This window comes from Natator depressus, chromosome 1 (assembly GCF_965152275.1).
Source record: "Natator depressus isolate rNatDep1 chromosome 1, rNatDep2.hap1, whole genome shotgun sequence".
In the NCBI taxonomy this organism is placed as follows: domain Eukaryota; kingdom Metazoa; phylum Chordata; order Testudines; family Cheloniidae; genus Natator; species Natator depressus.
The window spans coordinates 265,289,296-265,315,438 of record NC_134234.1 but is presented as its reverse complement, the minus strand read 5'-3'; the positions used below and the strand labels follow the sequence as shown (position 1 = coordinate 265,315,438).

The 26,143-nt window shown below is 38.8% G+C and overlaps 1 protein-coding gene across 1 annotated transcript in view; it reads right to left on the bottom strand.

Moving 5' to 3' along the window:
* Positions 1 to 12,512: 12,512 nt before the first annotated feature.
* The window catches only part of CDK17 (cyclin dependent kinase 17), a 180,374-nt gene continuing 166,743 nt past the window's right edge, over positions 12,513 to 26,143 (bottom strand). Inside the window, exons 10-17 of the mRNA XM_074941864.1 lie at positions 24,653 to 24,776; positions 19,253 to 19,373; positions 18,595 to 18,692; positions 18,138 to 18,243; positions 17,152 to 17,194; positions 15,364 to 15,454; positions 14,727 to 14,804; positions 12,513 to 14,265 (exon numbers count right to left, since the gene is read on the bottom strand). Coding sequence (XP_074797965.1) covers positions 14,228 to 14,265; positions 14,727 to 14,804; positions 15,364 to 15,454; positions 17,152 to 17,194; positions 18,138 to 18,243; positions 18,595 to 18,692; positions 19,253 to 19,373; positions 24,653 to 24,776 — 699 coding nt within the window. The 3' untranslated portion in view covers positions 12,513 to 14,227. The remainder of the gene's footprint in view (positions 14,266 to 14,726; positions 14,805 to 15,363; positions 15,455 to 17,151; positions 17,195 to 18,137; positions 18,244 to 18,594; positions 18,693 to 19,252; positions 19,374 to 24,652; positions 24,777 to 26,143) is intronic.

The following is a 26,143-nucleotide window of genomic DNA, read 5'->3' as shown; positions in this document are numbered from 1 at the left end:
GGGTCCCCAAAACAAATTCCCTGACTAACTAACTAAAAGATGGTGCACTCACAAACTCCATGAATGATCCTCAGGTTCAAAGATGACTCTGGACTCCTCAGTCACTGCAGAGGGGCTGCTCTCTGCTGGCAGGGATCAGGCTGCGTCGGTCCCAGGATTTCCCCTCACCACAAAGGGGTGCAGGGCTCAAGGTGTAGGTTACACAACTACACTAACATCCAAACTGTAGCCTCCTAGCCCAGCCTCCAGACACACTCACAGCAGGCAGCTTCCCTGGCCTAGCAGCCAGAGCAGAGCTGACCATGTGGTAACTGGTCTCACCCAGGGAGCTGGAGGGCAAACTCAGCCTTGCTGGGGAAGTTTCCCAGCAAACTCTACAAATTGGGCATCATCAGTGGGGAAGGAAAAACCCAGCGGAGGGATCTGCTGTCAGGTCCCTAGAGGCCTGTTCTCAGGGGGAACCCTGCATGCAGGCCCGGGACTCACCAGCTCCCAACACAGCCAGTCCTGCCCTTTTCCTGGCTGGCTCCAGACTGGCTCAGACTGGCTCCAAAATGGCTTCTCCCCTTTTCTCAACTCCCTGGGAGGGCCTCTTACTCCTTATTGGTTGCCAGGCAGACTCTGAGTCTGCCTTGGCTCCCCGTCCCTCCCAGGGACAGTGGGCCTCTCCCTGAGCTGCCAGCAGACAGGGTCCCAGGAATCTAGGTAATCTCCTTGGGGGTTACACCCGTTTGCATGTATAATATGAATGGTTCGAATTCCCACATTGCCTTTTGTTTGTTCTAGGAACAGTGTTACTTCTTTACCTTTTAACAGGTGATTGGTAACTTTCTGCCATTCAATGCCAAGATTCCTAGAATCATATCCATGTGAATCTTGGCACTGAATGGCAGAAAGCTACCAATCACCAAGATAGAGAACTTAGCTAAATCAGTGCTCACAGTAAGCGGAGACTTCTTTGGTTGTGACAAATAGTAAATGTGATTATTGGTAAACACAGTACTTACATTACATATACATTCGTTTACTGGTGGGTTGCTAACACTTGTATCCTCCCAAAACACCTCTTTCCAATAATTAACACGTACACATAGCCCATTATACAGTACTTTGGTCTTGTTATTTAATTTATTCCACATACACGATCCTAGTGAAATGTCTTTTACTACGGGGGAGCAACAGGCAAGGACAAGTACACCCACTTTTGAGGAGTTCACTTTGGTACAACCTCTGGTGTTTAATAGCTTCCCTCCCTCCCCAGCCCACTGGCTCAAGGTCCGGGGTAATTAAAAGGATCCCATGTGCAATATGGGGAGTGGGCTAACTTTCCATATCTTTGCTTCCAGAGCCAGTTGGTGTGTGATTTTAACAACAATTTCCCCAATTAAAAGGTCAATTTCCCCAATTACTATGCTAGAAACATACTGCATTCATTTGTACTGATAAGTATCAAACAGTGATTTTTTTCTTTGCTTTAGCAAGTGTATCCAAACCTTAGTGTTTCCTGATATTACCCAAAACATTTTTGTGTTCCAAGGTGAACAAAGCAAGTATCTGCATTTCAGTACATCCCATAGCTATAGCAGTATGGTTTTCACTTCCATTTGTTTCTGTATTAGGTTGTCCTGTAAGACAAAACATAGAACACAAACCACAATTTCTATTGTGACAGTAGATTCATGGTATTCTGGGTTGCTCTTCAGGTGGTATCAGCTTTTTGTGATTTTCTGAAAGACAAAAAGAACATGTTTCTACCCCTTTTGGGGTGGCAGATTATTGCTTAAAATATCCCTTTCTTTTACAAATATTCTTGCTGACTGCAGGCAAAACAGAGGAATTACACCCATACTTTCCTGTGTTTTGTTCTATAGGCAGGCCAGGTTTCAATGGCTTCTACCTTTTAAGGGTTATGGGGAAATTATCCCACTGTTTAGTCATTAAATCCATAAGGTGGGGTACTTCAGTTTCCCTTCTTATACAGCAGACCAAGTTTATAATGTTTTTCCTGCTATGTTAAGCTTTAAGTTTATTTACAGGTAATAGTTGAGAAGCATCATTACCATATGACCTTAAAGGATTTAAAGAAAATCATACACACTATACTTTGTTACAGGGGTACTTATTAACATTAAATCTATTAAAGGTATCTTGTTATACCATGCCTTTTATTTAGACAATTTGTTTGCTGACCAGGTATGTCCTTTATCTGCAGCTCCTTTGTGCTGCTTTCTTTATCAGTTAGGTAATTTGCATTAACACAGACGCTTTCTGGCTTGCTTTTGGATCCAAAGCCATCAGCAGCTCAGAAAGACTGTCTTAAAAGAGACACAATCAACTTTCACCAGAGTTCTGATTACTTTTAACTCCTGCTTTCAAAACACACAGCAATCTGAAAAAGAAAATCCAACCTATTGTGGCTCCCTTTGGAGCCCTAATAGCATTTTAATTAAGTAGTATGGTATGTTTGCATTTCTTTTACCCCTTCTACAATATACACTGCATGTTTTGGGGCAAATGCACATTCCTTTCATAGTTTAACTCCTATAACATTCATATTAATTTTTACATAAGGTGTAACTATTTCTTTTGTGTTTACAGAGTTTTCAAGTACCTTTATTAAAGTGACAGTTTGATTACTCAGAGCCGTCTTAAGGCTCAGTGTTTCTAACTTTGTTTCTTTTTGTTTTGTGCACCTCACCCTTGCTGTTGCTTCAGGGGGGCACTGTCTTTTTAAATTTCTTATTCTTTTACTACAGCTCTCATCTGCTATTTTGTTACAAATACACAAACAAACAAAAAGAATCCAGAATATTTCCCTAATCTCCTGATTTTGACTGTTCTGCTGCAGCCTCGACTTTGGTCTTTATTTTAAAACATTTTAAATTTTGTAAAGCATTAAGTTACCTCTTAAGTGTTAAATGCCAAATCCCAAACCCAAACAACACTAATCACCTGTGTCTGGCAAAAAGGTCTGTCAGTTTTGCAACTTTGAATTAAAGAGTCAAATGGATTTTTAGTGGCATTATTAAAAACAAAAGAAAACCAACTGGTCCTTAGAACCTTACATATTTATACACACACATAGATACATACACATTTTCTTTTCCTTAACATCCTTTCTACACTGCTCAATTTTTACATAGCTGTACATAGATTACATTTCCTTTATACATTTGAGAGCAGCTAAGTTCCAATAGAAACCCCTTATGTTCTTTTAGGAAATTTGACTAAATTGTCCATAGTCAAATGATTTTAATCAGATTCTCTCTTTGCCTGGATTATTTACAGACATTCCTTTGGAAAAGGGCCCATTTTCCCTTCAGAATGGCTGCAAACACTTTTCCTTTTTAACATTTTCACAAAGTTTAACTGCTTAATTCCCTCCAGCATTTACAGAGTTAACTTTTTACTCTTTTCTTCTTAAATTACTTATTTTTCAAAGTGACACCTTAATTAACTTAGATTTTGCCATTCTAAGTACTATTTCAGGGATTTGAATTTTTCATGTCTACACTTACTGCTTTCCTTACTCCTGCCACTATGCCCATTTTCCTTTTTTTTTTTTTAATTTGTTGCCTGCCTGCTTGTCTGGGCCCGATCTTGGGTTTTTTGTTTTTTTTTTCTCGTTGAACCATCCCTTTCCATGGGCACAGGCTTTGTTCCACTACCAATTTAGCAAGGAGGGTGGGCTTCTTAACTAGCCCCCACCACTCCTGGTCCCCTTTCTTAAACATTTCTTTCAAAATTGTGAAATCACCACAATATCACTCTCAAAAAATACTACACTGCCCAAACATCTATATCTTTCAGAGTTTGATTTAACAGAGCAAGATCTGTGTAAAATTAAGATCTTGTGTTTGCCCGTGCCAGTGCCAGGGCTTACAAGTTCCTTTCTTCATCCTATTGCCCATGCCAGTGACCGGGACTTACGATTTTAACCCACTCTGGGCCAGAGGGAGAAACACTAAGTCCCCCTCTGTATTGCTCGGCCTTCTACCACCGAGGGTTCATACACCAAATATAAAAAGTCCTCCCAGGGGCACAGCGAGAAACCCTAAGTTCCCCTCTTATGCTCAGTCATGCTACGGCGGAGGGTTTATGCACCTATCGTTTTTCTAGTTTTTCTCCGACAGACAGGTCGGAGTGAGGACTCTAATCCTCCCCCTATTGCCTGGCACTTCTAGGACCAGGGGTACACCCACCTCCAATTATTTCCCCCCAGCAGTCCGGGGTGGAGCAAAAGATGCTAAACCTCTCTCCTGTCTCTCAGCCCTTCTACGACCAAGGGTGTGTATACCTCTTAATTATACAAATTCTCAATTCATAAAATACCAACAGTGAATACAATATTAACCACACCTGGTTCCCTTTTTACTGCCCGGTATCTCTATGACCGGGGGTGTGCACACCTGAATGATCAATCACTTAGCAGTATTGTCAATAATTACAGCGCATATACTCTTCCCCCCTTTCACAATTCTCCACCAAAAATGTTATAAGAAGCACACAGATCTTTATAGGGAAGAAGGCAGCATACCGCATTTATTGAGAATACAATCGTTAGGATATGCTTTTCAATCTCTCTCTCTCACACACACAGAGACAGAGAGTGAGAGAGTCCTGCCAATTGATGTTTATAGTTACCAGTCCAGAGTTTGGATCAATCTAGTGGCCAGCCAGACTGGTCGCAGAGGGGAGTAGGGCTCTGTTGGTCACGATCTGATGCTCCTGGAGTGTGGCAAGACGAACCCAAAGTCCCATGGCCAAGCACCCTGTGCTGATAGTCTTTTTTCTCTGTTGAAGTCTATGGATTTTGCTGTGTCAGTTTGTGACCGGTTACTTCTTAATTGGCGTCTCTTTTGATGTAAACATTCTGATACACCTCCGAGAGGGTTATCCTGTCCTAGTTCCGATTTAATCAATTGTCCTGTCTTGAGGGGTGCCAGCCTTCACCTCAGGGTCGTCAATTTGCCCTTCCTTCATTATGGATACGCGTTGATGATTTTCTGGTATCGTTAAGTCTCTTTACTCCTTTTTCCTTGACCATCTGGCTATAACAATGGCGTTCACACCTTATCTTTTCCTGATGCATACATTCCTCATTCACACAAACAGTCTTTTTACAGAGACCTTTGAGAATACAAACCGTGTCAGTTTATTTTGAAACGCCTTAACGTAGGCACAATACAAGATCCTGTCTTTTACTTACTAAACCTTAAAACAAAAATGTATTTAACTAGAGTGCCTAATTTGTAATACATATAGGAAACCATAGTAGACATAATAACCTATTCTAAAACAAAAGGGTGACCATAATCAGTCATAAGGATTGTTCTGGTCTGTCCCTGCCTTAACATCAGTACAGACACTGGCGGTCTGTCAGATGCATTCCTTCCAATGTCCCAGAGGGTCATTCCTTTCTGCTATTCGAAAGCTGATAAAATGAAATCAAGACATACATTAGTACCTCTATTCTTATTGTACAATTATAAATCCTGCTTCTACAATCTCTCAGATGAGATCTTTAAAACACAACAAAACAAACCACCAAACGAGGATCCTCTCTGTTATAGCTAGTCAATAAAGTTCCCACTGCCCTTTTTGTGCGAATAGTGGGTTTTGCCCTTGTAACTGGTCAAAACTCCCGTTTCTTGAATTTTATGAAGTGAGCTGTGTGCCAGTTGTCTCCCTGGATGCATTTCAGTGGTGATGCATGTGTTTAGTTGTAAAGTGGTTTGCGATCCTTCAAGATGAAAGGTGCTAAATAAACATTTTATTAGTAAAGTTCTGATATTTAAAGGCCATTTTTGGGGGCGAGGGAGTGTGATGAGAGCAAGCTTCTTCCTGAGGGTCCATGGTCTTGCAACCCAAAATTACTCCTGCATTTTATTGACCTGAAGAGCTCTGTGTGGCTCGAAAGCTTGTCTCTTGCACAACAGAAGTTGGTCCAATAAAAAAAAAAAAAAATTACCTCACCCACCTTTGTCTCCCCTGCATATCACGTAGTCTAAGGGTACATCTACACTAAAAACACTACAGTGGCACAACTGCCCTGCTATAGCATAGACACTTTCTACAGCGACATAGGGGGGTTTTCCATTCCTGTAGTAAATCCACCTCTCTCTAAGAGGTAGTAGCTAGGTTGACACAATGACCTAGCAGTGTCTGTGCCAGGGCTTAGGTCAGCTTAACTACATTGCACAGGGCATGATATTTTTTACAACCCTGAATGATGTAGTTAAAACAACCCAACTATGTAGCTTAGACCAGTCTTAATGAAATGAAATAGAAATTGGCATATCTAAGTAAAGTACCAGTGACTATAAACAAAGCAATAATATATTCCCAAGGGACAAAAAAATCTTGTCATCATGCATTTCAGCATTTGGGAACCCCAATAGGCACCATCATGTACATCTAGAAAGGAAGGACTCCAATGACAGACCACAGCAATGAGACTCTTACACAAAATATCCTGCAAGTTTTAGGCTAGCTAAAGTGAAAACAGACTGAAAACAAAGGTGGCCACAAACAAAGGTGGCCAGTCTGAATGGTTGGGTCAAACACATGAAAAATCAAGTGGAGGCAGCAGAGATTAAACTACAAGAGTTTACAGATTAAATTATTGTATCAAACCCTTTCTTTTTTAATATATATGGCCTCTCAGGTGCTTGGAACATTTCAGTAACTAAGTCTTATATGTACAATATCCACGTGCTGGGAATCCTGGAACCTATTCTCTTCTCATTGTGCACCACTGTAACTACTTCAATGGAGTTACTACTGATTTACACTGGGATAGCTGAGGGAAGATTCAGATGTCAAAGAAGATGAGGATGCACATCTTTGTTAGCTCACAAAATAAAGATATTTATTGAAGTATTAGGACTCAATCAGTGAAAATGCAATATATATTAAAAGTGCTGTCAAACTCCACTCTACCAAAATTGAGAGTAAGATTGTGGGAGGGAGTGTATTTTTATTGACTCTCTGATGTCAAAGACCAGAACAGACTCCTACAAAAGGAAAATCCAGATTCTCATTAGTTTGTATGTCTTTCCTTGTTACTGGATCTGATATCTTGGAAAGTAACCAACCATTTTTGAAAGAAATTGTGAAGTCTTGTACACAAAAAAGACTTGTACACAACAAAAAAAACTGTAGGGTTTTTTTGATGCCAGGAAATACCTATTTTTGGACAAAAACTCAGCAATGAAATTATTGTGAAAGATCCAAGTGAAACATGATGTAGGCAACTTTGAAGAGGAGAGGCCTGGAGGCATAAGGTGCTTATGTTTTCTCCTATATCTTAGTGGCAAAGAGTAACAAATAAACACAGTAATAATGGTACAGCACATTTGTTATTGCTTAGCAGATTTAGTTTAAATTTGACCAAAAATAGGTTAGCAGAATGAAAGTGTGCCGTACCGTCTGGCCTGCATATTGGTCAAAATGTCGACCGAACAAGAAATCTGATTACTGTTTGTGTTATATCAGAAAGATGCACCTGAAGGATAATACAGAATCATATTGCCATTTTTTCACATGGATTTATTGTCCACCTTCCCAAACCAGAAGATGGACTTTTTATGCTTACTAAATAGACTAGCCTTCTTTTGGTATGCTAAGGTTCAAGGAAAATGCTGATGCTTTTCTATTGAATTTAATTAACGAGTATCTCTTAAAATGTAGATACAAATCACAGAGAAATTTTAGTAAATAAATATGCGTGGAAGAGTGAACATTTCCATGACAGTAGATGGCTCTGAGATTACTTGGTGGAGGCAGCCATGTTCTCATCAAAACAGAAACAGGTTGAACTTATTCTCCCCTTGTTTTGATTAGGTAAGTCAGTGGGCTTAGAGCATGATTTTTTAGGTAGGTTTACACCTGTATTCAAACTTATTTTGGGAGCAAACAGAGTTTTGTTTTAGAGGTGCTTTTATTTACTTTATATAGACTATTATGGTCTGGAATTAGGAAATTTTTGTTCTGTTAGCTAATATTCCATTGGAGTGAATTTTCACTAGTGTGGCAACTACTCAGTATCTCTGCCCACATCCTGGAGGCATAATTATGTATTTTTTCCCTCCTGGCTCCCATCCCTTAAGAGACACGTAGGTGCCTTCAGTTATACAGAAAACTTCCAAAGGTGGAAAACAATACTGAACAATTACACAGACCAACAAAGGGCTAGATGTTTCAGATTGGCAGATGTCTGCTTGAGGAGACCAATTAAGAAGTAAAACAAAATTGTTCTATTCTCATGCTGGGACCATGTGCTACTTCTCAGTAGTTGTCTCCATATTGTCAAACAGTAAAATAAGAGGGAGAATATAAGAGGAAAAGTAGTCGTGTATGAAGTTATACACATTTTTTAGAAGAACTTAAAATTGCAGGACCTTGTGAAATGAAAGCATTTGAGGAAGCCACCAGGTCTACACCCCATAATGCTTAGCAGAAGAACAAACAAGGCCCAGGTAGTATTTTATGGATAGGTTGCTGTGTGTCTTGTGGAATGAACATGAATCCATGAGACAGGACATTCTAAATGTATCATGACACCTATCTTTAATCTATCTGGAGATTGCAGCTTTAAATATGTTCTGCTCTCTCATTAAAATGCTAAGTCCCAAACAAAGTGACTTACTGAACAATGCTCTCCTGGCTACGTAGTCCTTGAGAGCTCTAACCACTGTGATGGGGGTGCAGGCCCACTGCTTTGGGGTAAAAGGTTTGGAGCACAGTGAAGGACAATTTATTGCTTAAAATGAAAAGGAGAACAAACCTTGGTTGTGTGTTCTGGAGCAGTCAGTAATAAAGCCGTCTTTGGGAGGGCTCTGAGAAATGGCGTGTTATAGGGAAGGGCTCCCAACTCCCAGGAATATTAGTGCTCTTTCCCAGTAGCTGCCTTCAGATTGTCTCATGCCCATTCCATAAGAATTATACATAGATAAAACACACCCTCAACTACCCCTAAAAAGGTGTCTGGGACAGCTTCCTCTTTACCTGCAGACTAAGGAGAAGCACAGGAAAGAGGAAGAGAATAAACCGAAACGAAGAGCAACTCCCTCTGAAAACAAACTAATGCCATTAAAACATGCAGTAGGATAGACATATTCATGTCATTGGTTTGTTTTCAGCCAGAAGACAGAGAAGCAAGCTGGCGCCGCTTTGGTCTGCAAGGCAATGGAGGGAAAAGCAGTAAGAAGAGAACTCTTCCAGTTAACAGTTTTGGTATTTAATATTCAGCAGTAACACCCCATTACAATAAATAAATAGAGTTCACAGCTCTCTTGCAGATAATTCGTTTCAGTATGTGGCAGGCAGACTGAACAAGGCCAACATTTGATTAGTTGCACTGTGAATGCTATCGACATGAGGAGGATTAGATGTTTATTTCTTAAATGAAAGCTTAGATTCTAGAGGATGGAGAAAAGTCTTGGACATTTATTGCTCTACAGTGGTGTGCCCCTGAGAGAGCTGTTGAAAGACAGAAAACAGGCTAGCTAAGTTTAAGAACCCTGAAGGGGACTGTAGTCATATACTGTGGACCTGGGATTCTAGAGAATATATCACAATGTGTAGAAAATCTTAAATTATGCATTTTCCACATTGAAGAAACTCTTTTGTACCTGCCAATTAAGGCATCAGAGAGGCAGTGTGTTCTAGTGACAGAACAATGGATTATGAATCTACAACAGCCACACTCTAATCCTGGTTCTTCTGACACCAGCTCCCTCTGTGGCTTTGGACAAATGGTGTGTTCTCTCTAACTCATGAGATAAGAAAGCTGTTGGGTGAGATTTTCAAAAGGCACAGATTCCTAACTACCATTTTGAAAATTTCCCCATCATCACTTACATATCTGTGCTGTGAGGATCCATCAGTTAAAGGTACAATGCTTTGAAGAAAGTAAAAAATTATAAGTGCCAGATGTTGTTAGTATTAAACATAAAACAGAGTCGGTCACTGCACTGAAAAATATACATTTTTTTCCAGGCAAAAATTATGTAAACATTGAATTAAGGATGAGAACACATATCACTAATTTAAGGTAATACATGTTACAGGGATGTTATAATCATTCCGAAATCAAGTATTATAAATCCAGGAAATTCAGAGTTAAACTTAAAGAACTATGGTACTGAAATAAAGAGACAGGGTACCCAAACAACCTTAACTCTGCTATGTAGTGACACCATTCAATAACCATATGATTAAACTATTTTACTTTGTGGTCTCAGATTAGGCTAAATTGTTTTTTTTACAGACACATTAGATTTTTCTTCTCCCCCATGGTATCACTACAGAGAAAACTTAAGGTAGTTTGCATGCCCTTTCTGTATTTCCATACCTGAACTGGTTTGGATTTCTTTTAAGCCTAACTCTGAATTTTCTGGATTTATAATACTTGATTTTGGAATGATTACAACATACCTGTAATACACTTTGCCCTAAATTACTGATAATGTACTCACTCTTAACTCTATCTTAACATTTTTTTTGTCTGGGAATTTCCTGGTTTTTTTTTTTTTTTTTAATTACAACTTTCATACATAAATTCTAAATAAGAAACTCAAAAAGGATGCTAACGTGTCTAATGATCTGTAGTTGTGGAGTATGTCAATACTTAAAATACCTTTTTAAATTTTAACTTCTATAGGCCAATTGAAAAAGAAACCCTGGCTGCTTTATGCCACTGTAGTGCAGAACAAAGCAGCCAAAGTATACTGGCCAGTTAAACTGGATTTACAAATGCATTGTTTCACTAGAGCAGTGCAAAGTAGCTGAACTGTACCCTTCCTGTCTTGCAAATTCCCTTTCTACACCTCTCTGTGCTTCCCAGCTCATACATCCCAAATTCTCCTCCCCCTCTTATCCCCTACACTCTCCAGGTATCTCTACATTCTCATGTCTGCGCGTACACACACACGTACATTTTCCCCTATGTCATAAATCTCACCTTTCCCTGCACGTGCCCCAAAACATGCACACCTTCTCTGTTGAGCAGACCTGTTGCAACAAGTTGCTTTTGAAAATAAATATTTATAATTAATGGCCATTTTTTCATAACTGAAAATTCATCTTGCAGCAGAGGCTGGTGCATAAAATCTTCAGAGAAACTCATGAAAAACTGCCCTCTTTCAAAATGGCCTCCTTCTCCCATTGTTCTTAAAGAGCATGAAGCCAAGATGCTCTTATGAAGATGGTGGTGCCCGAGGCTGCCAGCGGGCAAAGAGGAACAAAAGTCCCATTGAGAACAATGAAAAAGAAATGCCCTTTTCAAAATGGCCACCTGAGGGAGCCTCTGGCTTCAATCCCATCGAACACAACTGGAGATGGCAGCCATTCTGAAAAACAGGCAGTTCTTCCATGGAATTCCCTGTACCACAACATTCTTCAGCTCCTGCTTAAGCAGAAATTTTAATAATGAAGAACAGAAAAAAATACCTATTAACTCTAAATAAAACCCTTCAAATCTAGCCTATGCATCATATGTCAGTGAGTTTAAACTATATGGACAATTTAAAGAATCTGAATCATTTTGTTATTAACATCATTTGGGCCAAAAAATAAAAAAAGCCTGACACCAAATACTAAATTTCTTAGAGAACCTATTTTTTACTCCTAAAATATTTAATGGATTCACTTGTAAATTCTCAGAAAAATTGTTCTATACTCCAAGTAACTGCAGTGATTTTATGGAGGATACACAGTATTTTTCATACATAAGCAAGAGATTGAATTCCTGCTTTGAGTGGAAAACGGCTCATCCTTAATTATGGAGGTGCCAGCTGTGACTCCACAAGAAGCTTCCAAACTTAGTTTATATAAACATTTTACTGATAAAAAGTTCTTACCCTTGCATCATTTAAAGAATGCCAAATTTTGACTTATTAGTCTTATGATTGTAATCTATGCATAATTAAAATGTTAGAGTCTTATTAATGTTGATTCTTACTGTCTCCACTGAGCATTTTATTCCAAATCTTGTTTAATTTGTATGTACACAACTAGACGGTTTCTTCTGATATCTATCTTAGGAGATATATGACACTTGTCTTTTTTCCTGCGAAGTTTCTAATACATTGCAGTCTATATCAGATTTCAATACTGAATGTACAAAAATATAAGTTATCTAGGGACAATCTTTTCAGTTCTTCCTCACAGGCAAATTCTGCCCTTGGACGTACGTAGAGCTCTCCCACTGATATCAATGGAAGGCACATATATGCACTGGACCCTGAGTCTTAGGCAAAACGCCTACCTGACATCTGTGGGACGTTTGCTTTAACTGAAGAATTGGGCACTCGGAAATTACAATGAGGTCATTTTGCCCTGTAAAATCCCTTCTAGGATTGAAGAGTCCGGCTGATGCCACTGCTACTGCTTCAATGTTATGAGAGTTAGTGATAAGCTAAGTTTAGAATCAATCAGTCCTGCTAGGTATGGAGCTGGCTAAAAATGTACTAACTCCTCCCCCAAAAAACTGCAGTTCACCAAATTCATATTTTAACAACACAGAGCCTTTGTAATTATAAACTTCAAAACAAAACCAAGGAATTCCATATAATATTTATACTTTCAAAAGTACAATATTAATACAGGTCTGTCAGTTAGAAACAACAGCAGTTTGTTAGGCCTACAGGGTTTCTTTAACATAAAACCAGTTTACAAATGCTGAAAAGCAGTAGTGGTCCAATATTCACCATTACACATGAGTTTGTCTCTTCCAGAAAATATAAAAAAAAAAAATCCCAATTAAATTTACCAGCATCAAGAAATATTAATAAAATGCTCCCAAACATGCCACAATCACTATTCACAAATAAAGTTAAAATGAAATATACAAAAATTCACTTAATACTGTTAAATAACAATAAACTACAAGATTTCCTGAACCGAAATGGTAGGACCCCTGAATGTTTTACAGTGAATGTCAGGAAAAAATTAAGTTATCTATGACTATATTCATGATATACCAGCCAAAGATTTACATGACCATTTCAAAATATACCAATAAAGATTTACAGTCTCTTTAAGATGCACTAAACAAATAGGTTCATAAAGGTGAACACAAATGCTTAAAAATACTGTTACCATTACCAAGGGTGTACTTATGATACTCACTGAGATGCATAAGCATAGTAGTAACATGTTTACTATCTCTGGTAAACAGATAACATCTAAGATCTTAAAAACCCTCTAAGTTCCCATGTTTTCAAATGTCTGCAGTATATAGTGAGTTCTTATCAAGTATGTACTTGCATCTTTCCAGTTGATTTCAAGTGAATAATGTCGTAAAGAGGGAGCAACAAGAGGGGGGTGGAAATGGGACATTATTCCCATGCTCTTGTAATTAGTCATCCTGTTCTCTTGTAAAGACAAAGATAGTTTCAAAAGAAAAACAGGGCATAATGTACATGAATGATCTTTTTACTATTTATATTTCTAACTAGGTTAAAAACCAGGTAAAAAAGTCATTGCATCAGGAGGAGCCATATGCACAATAATGTGCAAATATCTTCAATCAGAGTAAATCCTGACAAAATGTATCATCCCATCTCCTTTACCTGTAACTGATATAAGATCTGAGAGCAAATAATAGATAACCATTCACTTGTTTGAATCAACTCTCTTAATAAGAAACGAATGTGCTTTATAATATTTCATCTACTGTATTGCCAATGTTAAATAAGGAATTAAGTGCTATGAACTTAGAGCGTTAAAGATGATTCACCTATAGTCAAGCAAAGCTATGTTTACATTCCAGGAAACACTGCAGTTTAAAAAATACAAAACTGCAGCAGTAAAACAGTTTATGAAGAGAAACAGATGCATTCACATATTCTAAAGCCATTGCAAATTTTTTAGGCATTCAACTGTTGTGTTAACTATACAGACAGTAGTTATTTAGCAGCAATGATTCCGCAATAAATAATGCACTGTGTTTCTCAGTTCTGCACAAAAATTGCAGCTACAGTTACATCAACAGCTGTAACCTACTGGCTCTAATGGCAGAGGAGACCTTAAAACCAACTGTACAAAAAATTGTCACACTGTGACAACAAATATAAAAACATAATCTGCATGTTGGAAATAAAAGACTCCACTGCGAAGAGGACAGTGTAGACAAACTGAGATTCCAAGTCCACCGAAAGAAACTTCAGTTCTGAGTCCTTGATTGATGAGATACTCTTGGGCTTGAAACTGCATTACCACCTTAGAAAAGCATGCTCTGCCTTCTGTTCTTCCCATGTGCTAAAACATAACATGAATTCTGTTAAGAAACTGAAGCATTCTTACAACACACACTGTTACGGCACTCTCCTGAGATGTGTTTCTGTAAGTGTCCTTTGCTGTAATATCTGATCCTATATTAAATCTCTTGATAATGCAGTCCAGTGTATTCTCTGTCCTTTGACGCGATATATTTGGTGCTCCTTCCATTGTGTATCAGATAAGTTATTCAGCAGTCAAAAAGTGACTGTTTTTAAGTGCTGGTTTCATGCTACTTGTCCCCTCTACTTGTCCCCTCCCATCTCAAGTAAAACTCATTTGTTTTTGTATGTTTAACTGTATATGTATTTTATGAATCTGAATAAATAATTTCCATATATTCACAAAAATAATTTTTTACACATTATTTTCAGTTTATAGTGCATCTAGCACAGCACTCTAGATTGAAAACATGAGAAATACCATGATGAATGTTTCCATACCTGTCTCGGGGTACGAGGAATTTCGAAAGCCAGGGTCTTTCTGCAACTGAATCTCTTTCAGACTGAATATTGAGACACCTGTAACAATAAAAGAAAATGAAGGTTGCACTCAAATGTGATTAAATTTTATTGACGAAATTCTATTCTCAGTTACACCAGTATAAATCTGGAAAAAGCGCATCCTCATCTGGAGTAGATAAACTACCTCCCCTAAAATGCTGATAAATATCTTGAACCCACTAATGTGCCTTGGTATCTCATGAGTTTTCTTTATGAAGTGGGCACCCTGCAAGTAAAAACAAGACACACAAAAGTCTAACTCACAAATCTACTCATTATAAAAGATATTTCTCTTCTATGCAAACAATCAAAAATATCTTTAACAACTCATGTAAACAGAAAATCCATTATATTTTGAATTTATGCTGTTGATTTGTCTTTGAGAGTTTTGCCTAAAAAAGTTACCCATCTTGTGATGTAACATACTTTTATCTTTTTAAATACCTATGCACCATTTCAAAAGATCTTTGGTATTTTTAGAGTTTAATCACAGATAATGCTTCGTGCTACTGTTAATAAAATAAAGATATTATCAACCAAGGTCAATGGCACATTACTACTTTTTTACTTCTCTTACTTTCAGGCAAAGCATGTATCCTTGTTCCTAGACTTCTGAAGTATGCGTGTTTCATGGCCTCTTCTGCCGAAACTCTTTTCTTAGATTCATACTGTTAACACAAAAGATTGAATCAAAAATATAATTTCGCTTTCCTTACAGTTTTTCTAGTGACAATTAATTAAAAGATTGAAATTGGGCTATTTGTATATGCTTATATTCAGCTGAAATGAAATGAGGTCTCTCTTGCACTCTTAGATTTTAAAAAAGATTTCACAACACTATGCATTACGCTGTGGCACTTTCTATTAAAGAGGATTTCACACAAACTCCTGATCCATAACAGCGTTCTCAACTGGTTTTGCGTTTGCATTTTTGGACCCCAAAGATAATGATGAGTTTATTTCATTAATAAAACATGTTGAGCATGCAAGAACAAACTTCAGGCACGAGCTGCAGGTAATGTTTGCTCAGGGTACACAGCTGAATACAAGACAGATACTGGGGTGGCTTTTAAGCAGCAGGCTGCAACTTTCTGAATTTTACACTAAGTAGAGGCAGAATATGCTCAACTCATCTCACATACCACGCATTTAACTGGGTCCATATTTGGGTTACAGGGCTCCCACCATACAGCCAATAATTTGGGGCAGATTCCTCAGCCTAATCCCTAGGACTCAGCTTACTTCTAAAATGACTGCCAATGTGGAAAGGAAACACATACAGCCCAATTTCCTGCCTGAACACAGAAAGGTAAAGCCTAACCGTGAAGAGCACTTGTTAGCCAGAACCATACTTATTAAATTCATACCTATAATAAAATTACTGTACCTAAATGCTCTCTTTTTACATTCTATTTTTCTAAGACTTTAGTCTGATTCTTGGGTATCTTAACCTTCTTCTCTCCTTGGCTCATTTTGCTGTTCACTATGTGCTACAAGCCTAGGTTTGCTGAACGCAGCTTTAATTATTAACAAATGTAGTGAGAATTCAGCTATGGATTACATTTTATTTTATAAAAAGACAGGAAAACAAAAATGTGGCCATCTAAAATTAGAGAACAATCCCTGAATTCCTAGGGGATAAGTGGACTTCAGCCCACTCAGTTAGCCATCACTAAGGCTATGATTTAGTCACAGAGGTCACGGCAGTCACAGATTCCATGACTTTGCTGGACCTCCGTGACCTCTAGGGATTCAGGAGGAGGACGCGGGACTGTGTATTCCTTCCCTGCAACAGGTGCTGGCTGGAACAAGGACCCTGCAGCCCCAGCGCTGTGGATTACTCCAGGGGCTGCAGCTGGAGCCGTGCGCCCCAACCCCATGGCATCCCAGGCTTGGCAGGAGCAGCGCGCCCCAGCCCTGCAGCTTCCCGGGTTTGGCGGAGCAAGGGCTGTGTCTCCCCCATGGCTGCGCCCCCCACCCCTGCAGCCACTGGAGTCAGGGCTGTACCCTCTGCCATGGCGGGGGGGGGGGCCTCAGCCTGTCAGTCTCTGCCCCCCCCCCACTAGGACTCCATTCCTCCCCTGTACCTAGCCCTGCCCCCGGTTATTTTTAGTAAAGTAACGGACAGGTCACGGGCTCTGTGAATTTTTGTTTATTGCCTGTGACCTGTTTGTGACTTTTCCTAAAAGTAACCTTGAAAAAATCTTAGCCTTAGCCATCACACAGTGAACCTGTTATCAACTGTACTTAATGCCCTACTCAAACTTCAATTGCATATATGGTGTAACTGATTTTGTGGATTTGAGCCTTTAAAAAGGAATCCAAAATACATTTTACAAAAGATAAAACATGGAAAGCATCTTACCTGAAGGAACTTTGCTATCAATTCAATTCCTTCGGAGTCTAGCCTAGAAATAACAAAAAACACCAAATAGTTTAGTGAGCAATATTCACAAGTGCAAAGTTAGAATGGAGTGGATTTCATAAGATGATATCCCACTTCAAAACAAAATGTAATTTAATTAAAAATTAAAGCAATACTTACACCTGAACATCTTCTGTGTGTTTGTGTATATACATATGTACATACATAAAGATATCCCGACATCTCAAAAGACTGACTGTAAACACGAGTTGTAGAATTTACTGATGATAAATCAGTGGGGAGATAGAGAAGGACCCTGACCCTTGGACTGTGACTCAATAGGCTGACAAGGTCATCTGATGTGAGCAATTCTATGGTTTCCCAATAGCTTTTAAAACCTAAACTCACTGATTGGATAGGAGGGTAAGAGTGCTAAACTATGTTTCTTTACAATCAAAAGGAACATGCTTCATCATGTGTTTGGCTTTGCTGAAAAGTTCAGTTATGGCAATGATACTTGACATGTACTAGATACAGACCCTTCAAATTCCTAACCAGGGCTTTAGAATCGCCACAGAAGAGACTGCATCAAAGAATTCTTCTCAGATTTTACAATAATCCTACTACATGATGGGACGGGATTTTGGGAATTTAGTAGGTGCAGTGTGAATAGTCCTACTATGTAGACATAATAAATAACACTTATAGTTATATATGCCACTACTGAGTCTCAGTGTTTGGATTTACAGTGCTCCAAGTAATCAGGAACTCAGTAGTGCTAAATCTCAAATTAATGAACTCTGCTAGATACCATTAACTTCAGCCTACAGTAAGACAGTTTGACATGTGATCTTTTAAGGGACATATAGTTAACATGTAACAGCACAGTACACATGGAAACTGGTTCTTGTGTAAAAATAGGTGTGTGGACACAAATATAGCAGCCACTGTACAAGTAGAAATTCTAGTAATGAAACATAAAATACCTTGGTGCATGGTTGATTAGAGGCTGTGGTTTGTATTTGGGAAAGTTGTAGTTCCTAAATTCGTCATTGGAAGAAATGCCTGGCCATGTTTCTTGAGAAGGAGTTCCTGTGTTTAAATCAAAACAAATTAAATCTATACAAGTTATATTAATTATAGGCAAGACTTAGAAATAAATTTTAAGCATTGTGGCCCTGTAACATGCCACAATGGAAAAGGAAGGAATGTTTTACAACTTCAGTCATTTTGTTTAAAATGTACAGATTCAATCTTGTACAAAATGAGTAACATTGTATTTATTCATCTTCATCTAAATGCAACTTCAAAATTCATTCCCTCTTTATAGAAGAAGGATCTGCTCTGTACCTTACAGTTACAAATTATTTTTCGGAAACCCTCTCTTAGAAGGGTGAAGTAAATCTACAAGTGTAATATTATTGGTAACAATACTCAATTTACCCAAAAGTCTGAAAATTAAGTGCAGTTCATCTTCAACAGTTGAACCAGGAAAGAGAGGTCTTCCAGATGCCATTTCGAAAAATATGCATCCAACACCCCTTTATAAAGGCAAAGAAAAGGAAAGATGAATAAGTAAGTAAAAAATAAACTAACAAAAAACTTACCCTTTAAAACATTCAGCTGCTCAATATCTTTGTGATTTATCAGGTTAAAAAAATTGCTATATCAATTTGCCATTAACTATGTACCTCTATTGGAAATACTGATGTAAATGAAGGAAAAAAAAACAGCCAAAGAGTTCACAAGTGCTAACAAAACCTCTGCAGTACATAGATAATATCTTTTCCTTCCAAAACACACACACGCACAAAGCAAAGGGAACTACTGATAAACGAGACATTTAAAATAAATATTTAATCAATATAATTTAATAATGCCATCACGTCAAACTGGATTTAAACCTTGAATAGCACAACTGATGCATTGTTAGCAACTTTCTTTATCAGCAATTTTATTTATGATATCTTAAACGTAACCCTGTAGAAGTTGTCTGAAATTTTGAGGGAGCCGTTATACTCAGTTACAAGAATTAACGGACAATTATAACACATCAACTTGAGTATGAACAAAAATTAAAATCTGACCAAAACAAACATACCACATGTCAATTTGAGTTGAATATTCGGAAGATCCAAGGAGAACATCAGGTGGCCTGTACCATAATGTGACAACTTCATTGGAGTAGGTCTTTGTAGGAACAGACTTCGCTCTAGCCAAACCTTCATAAAAATAAAAATGTAATGAGTTTTTTCTGGAATGGTATCTACCATTTCCCTCAATTAAAATATTGTGTACATCTATTTGCTTTTGTTTGTGCTTCTGCTTTCTTGGCTTCCTCATTTTTAGTCTGAAGCAGGGCTAAATGGTGCAAAGCAGTGACCTTATTGCAAGCATCTTAAAAATGAATGAAATCATACTGATCATTCACGACACCAGTTAGTTCTTATCCAAAAGGAATACCATTCTTTCAGAGTGAAAGTTGTTGTGTTGTTATGAAATATGCATTACTGTACACTTGAGAATAACTTGCTTATCACGTGGGCAATGCAAGATTTACAATGGTCTTAATTATTCATTTCATAGAATCATAGAATATCAGGGTTGGAAGGGACCTCAGGAGGTCATCTAGTCCAACCCCCTGCTCAAAGCAGGACCAATCCCCAATTAAATCATCCCAGCCAGGGCTTTGTCAAGCCTGACCTTAAAAACTTCCAAGGAAGGAGATTCTACCACCTCCCTAGGTAACGCATTCCAGTGTTTCACCACCCTCCTAGTGAAAAAGTTTTTCCTAATATCCAACCTAAACCTCCCCCACTGCAACTTGAGACCATTACTCCTTGTCCTGTCATCTTCTACCACTGAGAATAGTCTAGAACCATCCTCTCTGGAACCACCTCTCAGGTAGTTGAAAGCAGCTATCAAATCCCCCCTCATTCTTCTCTTCTGCAGACTAAACAATCCCAGTTCCCTCAGCCTCTCCTCATAAGTCATGTGTTCCAGACCCCTAATCATTTTTGTTGCCCTTCGCTGGACTCTCTCCAATTTATCCACATCCTTCTTGTAGTGTGGGGCCCAAAACTGGACACAGTACTCCAGATGAGGCCTCACCAATGTCGAATAGAGGGGAACGATCACGTCCCTCGATCTGCTCGCTATGCCCCTACTTATACATCCCAAAATGCCATTGGCCTTCTTGGCAACAAGGGCACACTGCTGACTCATATCCAGCTTCTCGTCCACTGTAACCCCTAGGTCCTTTTCCGCAGAACTGCTGCTGAGCCATTCGGTCCCTAGTCTGTAGCTGTGCATTGGGTTCTTCCGTCCTAAGTGCAGGACCCTGCACTTATCCTTATTGAACCTCATCAGGTTTCTTTTGGCCCAATCCTCCAATTTGTCTAGGTCCCTCTGTATCCTATCTCTGCCCTCCAACGTATCTACCACTCCTCCCAGTTTAGTATCATCTGCAAATTTGCTGAGAGTGCAATCCACACCATCCTCCAGATCATTTATGAAGATATTGAACAAAACCGACCCCAGGACCGACCCCTGGGGCACTCCACTTGACACCGGCTGCCAACTAGACATGGAGCCATTGATCACTACCCGTTGAGCCCGACAATCTAGCCAACTTTCTACCCACCTTATAGTACATTCATCCAGCCCATACTTCTTTAACTTGCTGACAAGAATACTGTGGGAGACCGTGTCAAAAGCTTTGCTAAAGTCAAGAAACAATACATCCACTGCTTTCCCCTCATCCACAGAATCAGTAATCTCATCATAGAAGGCGATTAGATTAGTCAGGCATGACCTTCCCTTGGTGAATCCATGCTGACTGTTCCTGATCACTTTACTCTCGTGTAAGTGCTTCAGGATTGATTCCTTGAGGACCTGCTCCATGATTTTTCCGGGGACTGAGGTGAGGCTGACTGGCCTGTAGTTCCCAGGATCCTCCTTCTTCCCTTTTTTAAAGATTGGCACTACATTAGCCTTTTTCCAGGCTTTCCATTTTCCATTTCCTTACTTTTAAGTGTTTCTGTTTTGTAAGTGATGTGATAGATCCGGATATTATCACTCAGCAACCAAACATTTTTTAAAAAAGTGTTTCACTTTTGAAATAAATGTAAAATATTGTTATAATTAGGCTGGGCAAAATTTCATTTTAATTTTTTGTTATCATTTTGATGGACAATATTGATGTTTATTTTTATGCTTTTTTATTTTTATGGATTTAACTTTTCACTGTTGCAGGAAATGAAGGGACTCACCCATTGGAGGGGTTAGACAATTATTTAATGACACCAGACACTGAGATTCAAGAAGTTAAAGCTTTATAACTGTTAAAAAACACAAACTGTCAATATCATATAACAAAAAATACAAATTAAATATCCTTAAATCAAACCCTAATAACTTTTCAAGCAGCATTTTTCTTGCTTTTATACATTTCAATTATCATCAATGTAAATATATTTTTGTCCGTTTGGGGATGTAAATCTACTGAGAGCAATCTAGCCCTTGAGAATGATTGACACCCCAATCTGGCAGAACCACATCAAATCAGCATGTAAATTAAGAATTTTAAAATGGCTGGCTGTCCCAAAGCATTTCTCCCTGGGTAATGGCTCAGTTAAGGACCTCAACCAGGGAGAAATCACAGATCTACAGTATCACTCCAAAGGCTGCCCCCTTCCCTTCTTAAAGTGATGGGGTGGTGAGGGGGAGTCATCCTCAAAAAAAATAAAGTCAGACTAAAATTTTAGGCTATCACAGCTATCAGAAACTCCTGTAGAATAAGGGCATAGGGTAGTGGCAGTGTTAAATAATGTACTGCTTAAGAAATTTTTTAAATAGAATTGAAGAATTATTAAAAGGCAAGTTTAGCATAACGTACTTGATAAATATACTTCTTATCCTCCCAATTTGGATGATTAATTATATATTTATAGGGCTCAATATTTTTCCAATAAAACTGTGATTCACCTTTAAATATATAGGACTAGATCATGCCCACTGTTCTTTCAAGCACTGACGCAGGAAAAAGGAGCAAAACATGCTGAGATCATCCACATTTCATCAGCGGAAGGGCCCACTGAGTCAATGTGACATCATCTTGCACCTCAGTCTATGGAATCCCCTAAGCTCTATCTCATCTGGAACTCTGTGATATTGGGAGTGAGGGGGGGTGGTTGGGCAGCGAAGTGGTGGAGCCACAGGAAAACTGCTCTCTCCCTCCATGTCCAAAGGGACTTCCCCGAGTAATAATGCCAGACCATGTCAGCACTGTCTTAGGCAACATTCTGTTCTCTACTGGCAACTGCTACCTTCGAAGGAATTTTCGTCCAGGTGTGGGTGAGGAACCAATGGTAACATGGCCACTAGTGGAGCTTTACTGACATGGAGAATAATGGCTAATAGCAATAGAATCCATGTGAATGCCCCAATCCACTGTAGATGCTCACCGGACTTCCCAAAGTATCTTAGAACATCCATGGGTTAGAAGGGCCAGACAATTCACCAGGCAATTCACCAGGTGGGGAACGCTCCTCCCCATCATCTTAACAAAATTATTTGTAGGAAAATTCTGCAAGATAAAGTTCACGGAGTTTCTTTGGCCCTGTGGTGATGATTTGGCCTGTAATCACTAGTTTCAAAGGAAGCACTAACGTTACTTTTAATCTCAACTCAGTTCATTCTCAGCTGACACGTCAACTCAGACATATATCATATTGATGACCAATAAACTGCGAAGTCCAACTTTTTGCTTTCCAGTTCAATACACAGAAACCAGACCATCTGCACACAAATATAGGCTCTAGACCGAGGGTTCTCATCTTTTCCCTGCATATGACTTCACATTCAACTATGTGCAATCCATCGGTCATCCTCAGAGGCATTTCTGAACCAAATCCTTTCTGTTGGTTCCCACTCATTCAAAAAAAAAAAACCCACAGGAATTGATATGCAGGGATATTTCCTGGTGTCCAAGGATGAAATCACAAATGACTAAGAAAACTGACTTAATCAGAAAACCAGAGAAAGGGAACAAAGGTAGGGTTGGGGTCCTAACTACCAAGTTGAAAGCTAGTCCTATAAAAGATTAATTACAGTTCAATTAGGCTTTGTCTACACTGGAACTTCATCGGCAAAACTTTTGTCGTTCAGGGGTGTTAAACACCCTCCACCTCCACTGACCGACAAAAGTTTTACTGACTAAAAGTGCTGGTGTAAACAGCGCTTTGTCAGCAGGAGCGTTCTCCTGCTGACAAAGCTGCTGCTGCTTGTGGGGGGTAAAAGTTTTTGTCGGCAGGAGAGCTTTCTGCTGCCAACAAAACAAACAGCAGCTACACTGTGCGGCTTTTAGTGGCATGGCTGCAGCGGCACAGCTGTGTTGCTAAAAGCTGCGTGGTATAGACGAAGCCTTATACAGGTCTGCTGCCATGGCCAGAGAAAGTGTGTCGGGGGCAGGGGGATTGAGCTGTAACTGAATATAAAGTATTTTATTCTGAAAACGTGGTACAATTCCTGTGGGATAAATAAATAAAACAAACCAATGAGGCGTGAACACATGTGGTGTTGCATATTGGAGAGAAAAAATTATTTAACTTAATTTAAAATATCAAATAAAAGAGCATAATGCAGGTATAAGGGTCCTTCTTAGATAAAAGTGAGTGGTAACAAAACTACTAACAGATGATGCTTAAAACTGGAGTGGCTGGCAGACAGAATATACAAAGAACTATGACACTTATCACCGTATCCCATATATGAGGCACAGAGAGAGCCGTAAGATGAGGCATAGTTCAGGTTGGATGCTGAAACAAATTAAAAAACAAACAAACCAACAACAAACCAGAAACGCTGAAGTCAAACAATCAAACTCTTACCCAAAACAGATTAACAAACAAAAATAATTATCTGGATGACTTTCAAAAAGTCAGACATGAGCTGCAAACCTGAAATTCCAGCAGCTTTAAACCATGTGGGCTGACTTCCCTCACTGAGCTGACCAATACAGGTATCCAGCACACAATGGACTTAAAAATCTATTTTTTCAGGCCAGTTCATGCTACAAGTGACAGCCTAGTATGCACCACATTGGAGGTATTCCAGCTGCCATAGAAACCCTCTGGCAGCATGGAGCTGGCCTAATGATCTCAATTAAATAACGTATTGTTTTCCCTTTATGGGAACACAAGCAATAGCAAAAAAAATGAAGACAGGATCTCATCAGCTATATAAAGCTAGTCAGAGTTACACAATATTGGCTTCAGTAGCCTTTGGAATGGATAAAGATATACATAGAAATGGTGTGAATGTGTATTTTCAGTGATGCTTACAAACGGTTTATGTACATGAACACTCCTACCCACACATGATTTCTAGGTTCAACAAGGTTTACAAACCTTGGTTTATTTCAAAGATTTTCTTAAAACTGTAACTCAGTAAAGAAAACACTGCTCAAATAAAATAATAAATATTTTTTATCAGTCCATACCAAAGTCTGCTAGCTTTAGTTCTCCTTTCTCATTAATGAGTAGATTTTGTGGCTTCAGGTCTCGATGTAGCACCTTCCTCCTATGACAATAGGCCAAACCACGCAGAATCTGGTATAAAAATAGCTAAAAGAAAAAACAGATTAGACTTTCAAAAATATTCATGGGCAAATGTGCAAAGCAGCATGTTACTTCTCCCATAACAGCAGGTTTTGGGCCATCAGAGCAGCAATTACATGGCTATATTGCAAGCAAGAAAAAACCTTCTTACACAAGCAAGTCACTTTCCCATGCTAATGTATTCTGAATATCATAACTATTGTTTAAAGATGTAAGACCTATTTATGCCATCCAGCTACAACATTATTATGAAACACTTAGCACATCAAAGATTTTGAGAGTGATTTGCTCTATATAATAGAAGAGAATCAAGTGGCTATTAACTTTATAAGCATTTACTACTGCACTCTAAACGTCTTTCCATGTAACACTCTCAATTACCATACTGATATTCCCTTCTGCTATAGATCTCTCTCTTACAAATGCAACTCTACTCCTGTACTCCACCATGTAAAGTAAATTAATTTATTGTACGGTAGGGAAAGTGACTACCGGAAGAAGCAATTAGGTACAACACCTCTAAACATTAAAGAATCAAAGAAATATATGCTCCACCAGTTGTGTCTGATTTTTTCCCTTTGCTGTGTTTGCATCTTCATATAGTCTGTCACCCTCTATGCTTCTTCCTATTCCTTTGGGCTAGCAAGCCAGCAACAGTAGCGCCACATTCAAGGACATTAGTGCACAGAGCAACTACATAGCAAAAAAAAAAAAAAAAAAGTCTAGGATTAAGCAGCCTCATCAGTTTCCTGCGGCATTCATAAATAAATACTGCTTTGCAATTACTTCACGTGTAGAGTGCCTGTGTGTGAGCATGGTGCTTCTAGGTAGCTACTTCTAGCACCAGTTGTCCCACAACAATCCTTAGTCTGGTGAAGGTGCGTGAGCAGACAGAAGATTACTGATTAGGAAATCTAGAGAGTACACTTATGCAGAGCAGAAGGTCAACCAGCATGACAGATTCATCATGCATTAGTCCCTTTGAGGGGAAACACCAGAAAGTTTTTATGTAACAGAATTTTCCAACACAGGAGTAATTTTTGTAGCAGATGACACCCCCCAAGTCTTCCACAAACTCATACAAACAGACAAGCTCCAGGTTATATTTGTCTAACCTCGGTTTGCTTATATCACAATGGGATTATCTCTATTAGGGGTAGAAAAATTGGGACCATGGATGTTAAAAATGCAGGCTGTGGGCCACTAAGTCCTGCCTCACCTATTTATGCCTATATTGTTGGAGGGCTATAAATGGCCATTAAGGCACTCAGTTTATAAAGAAGTTATCTTCAAAGTATAAAAACATGCTGCAAGAGCTTTCATTTCATGTTCATTTAAGATTTTTTTAACATGTCCTCTTCATCTTTTTCTAT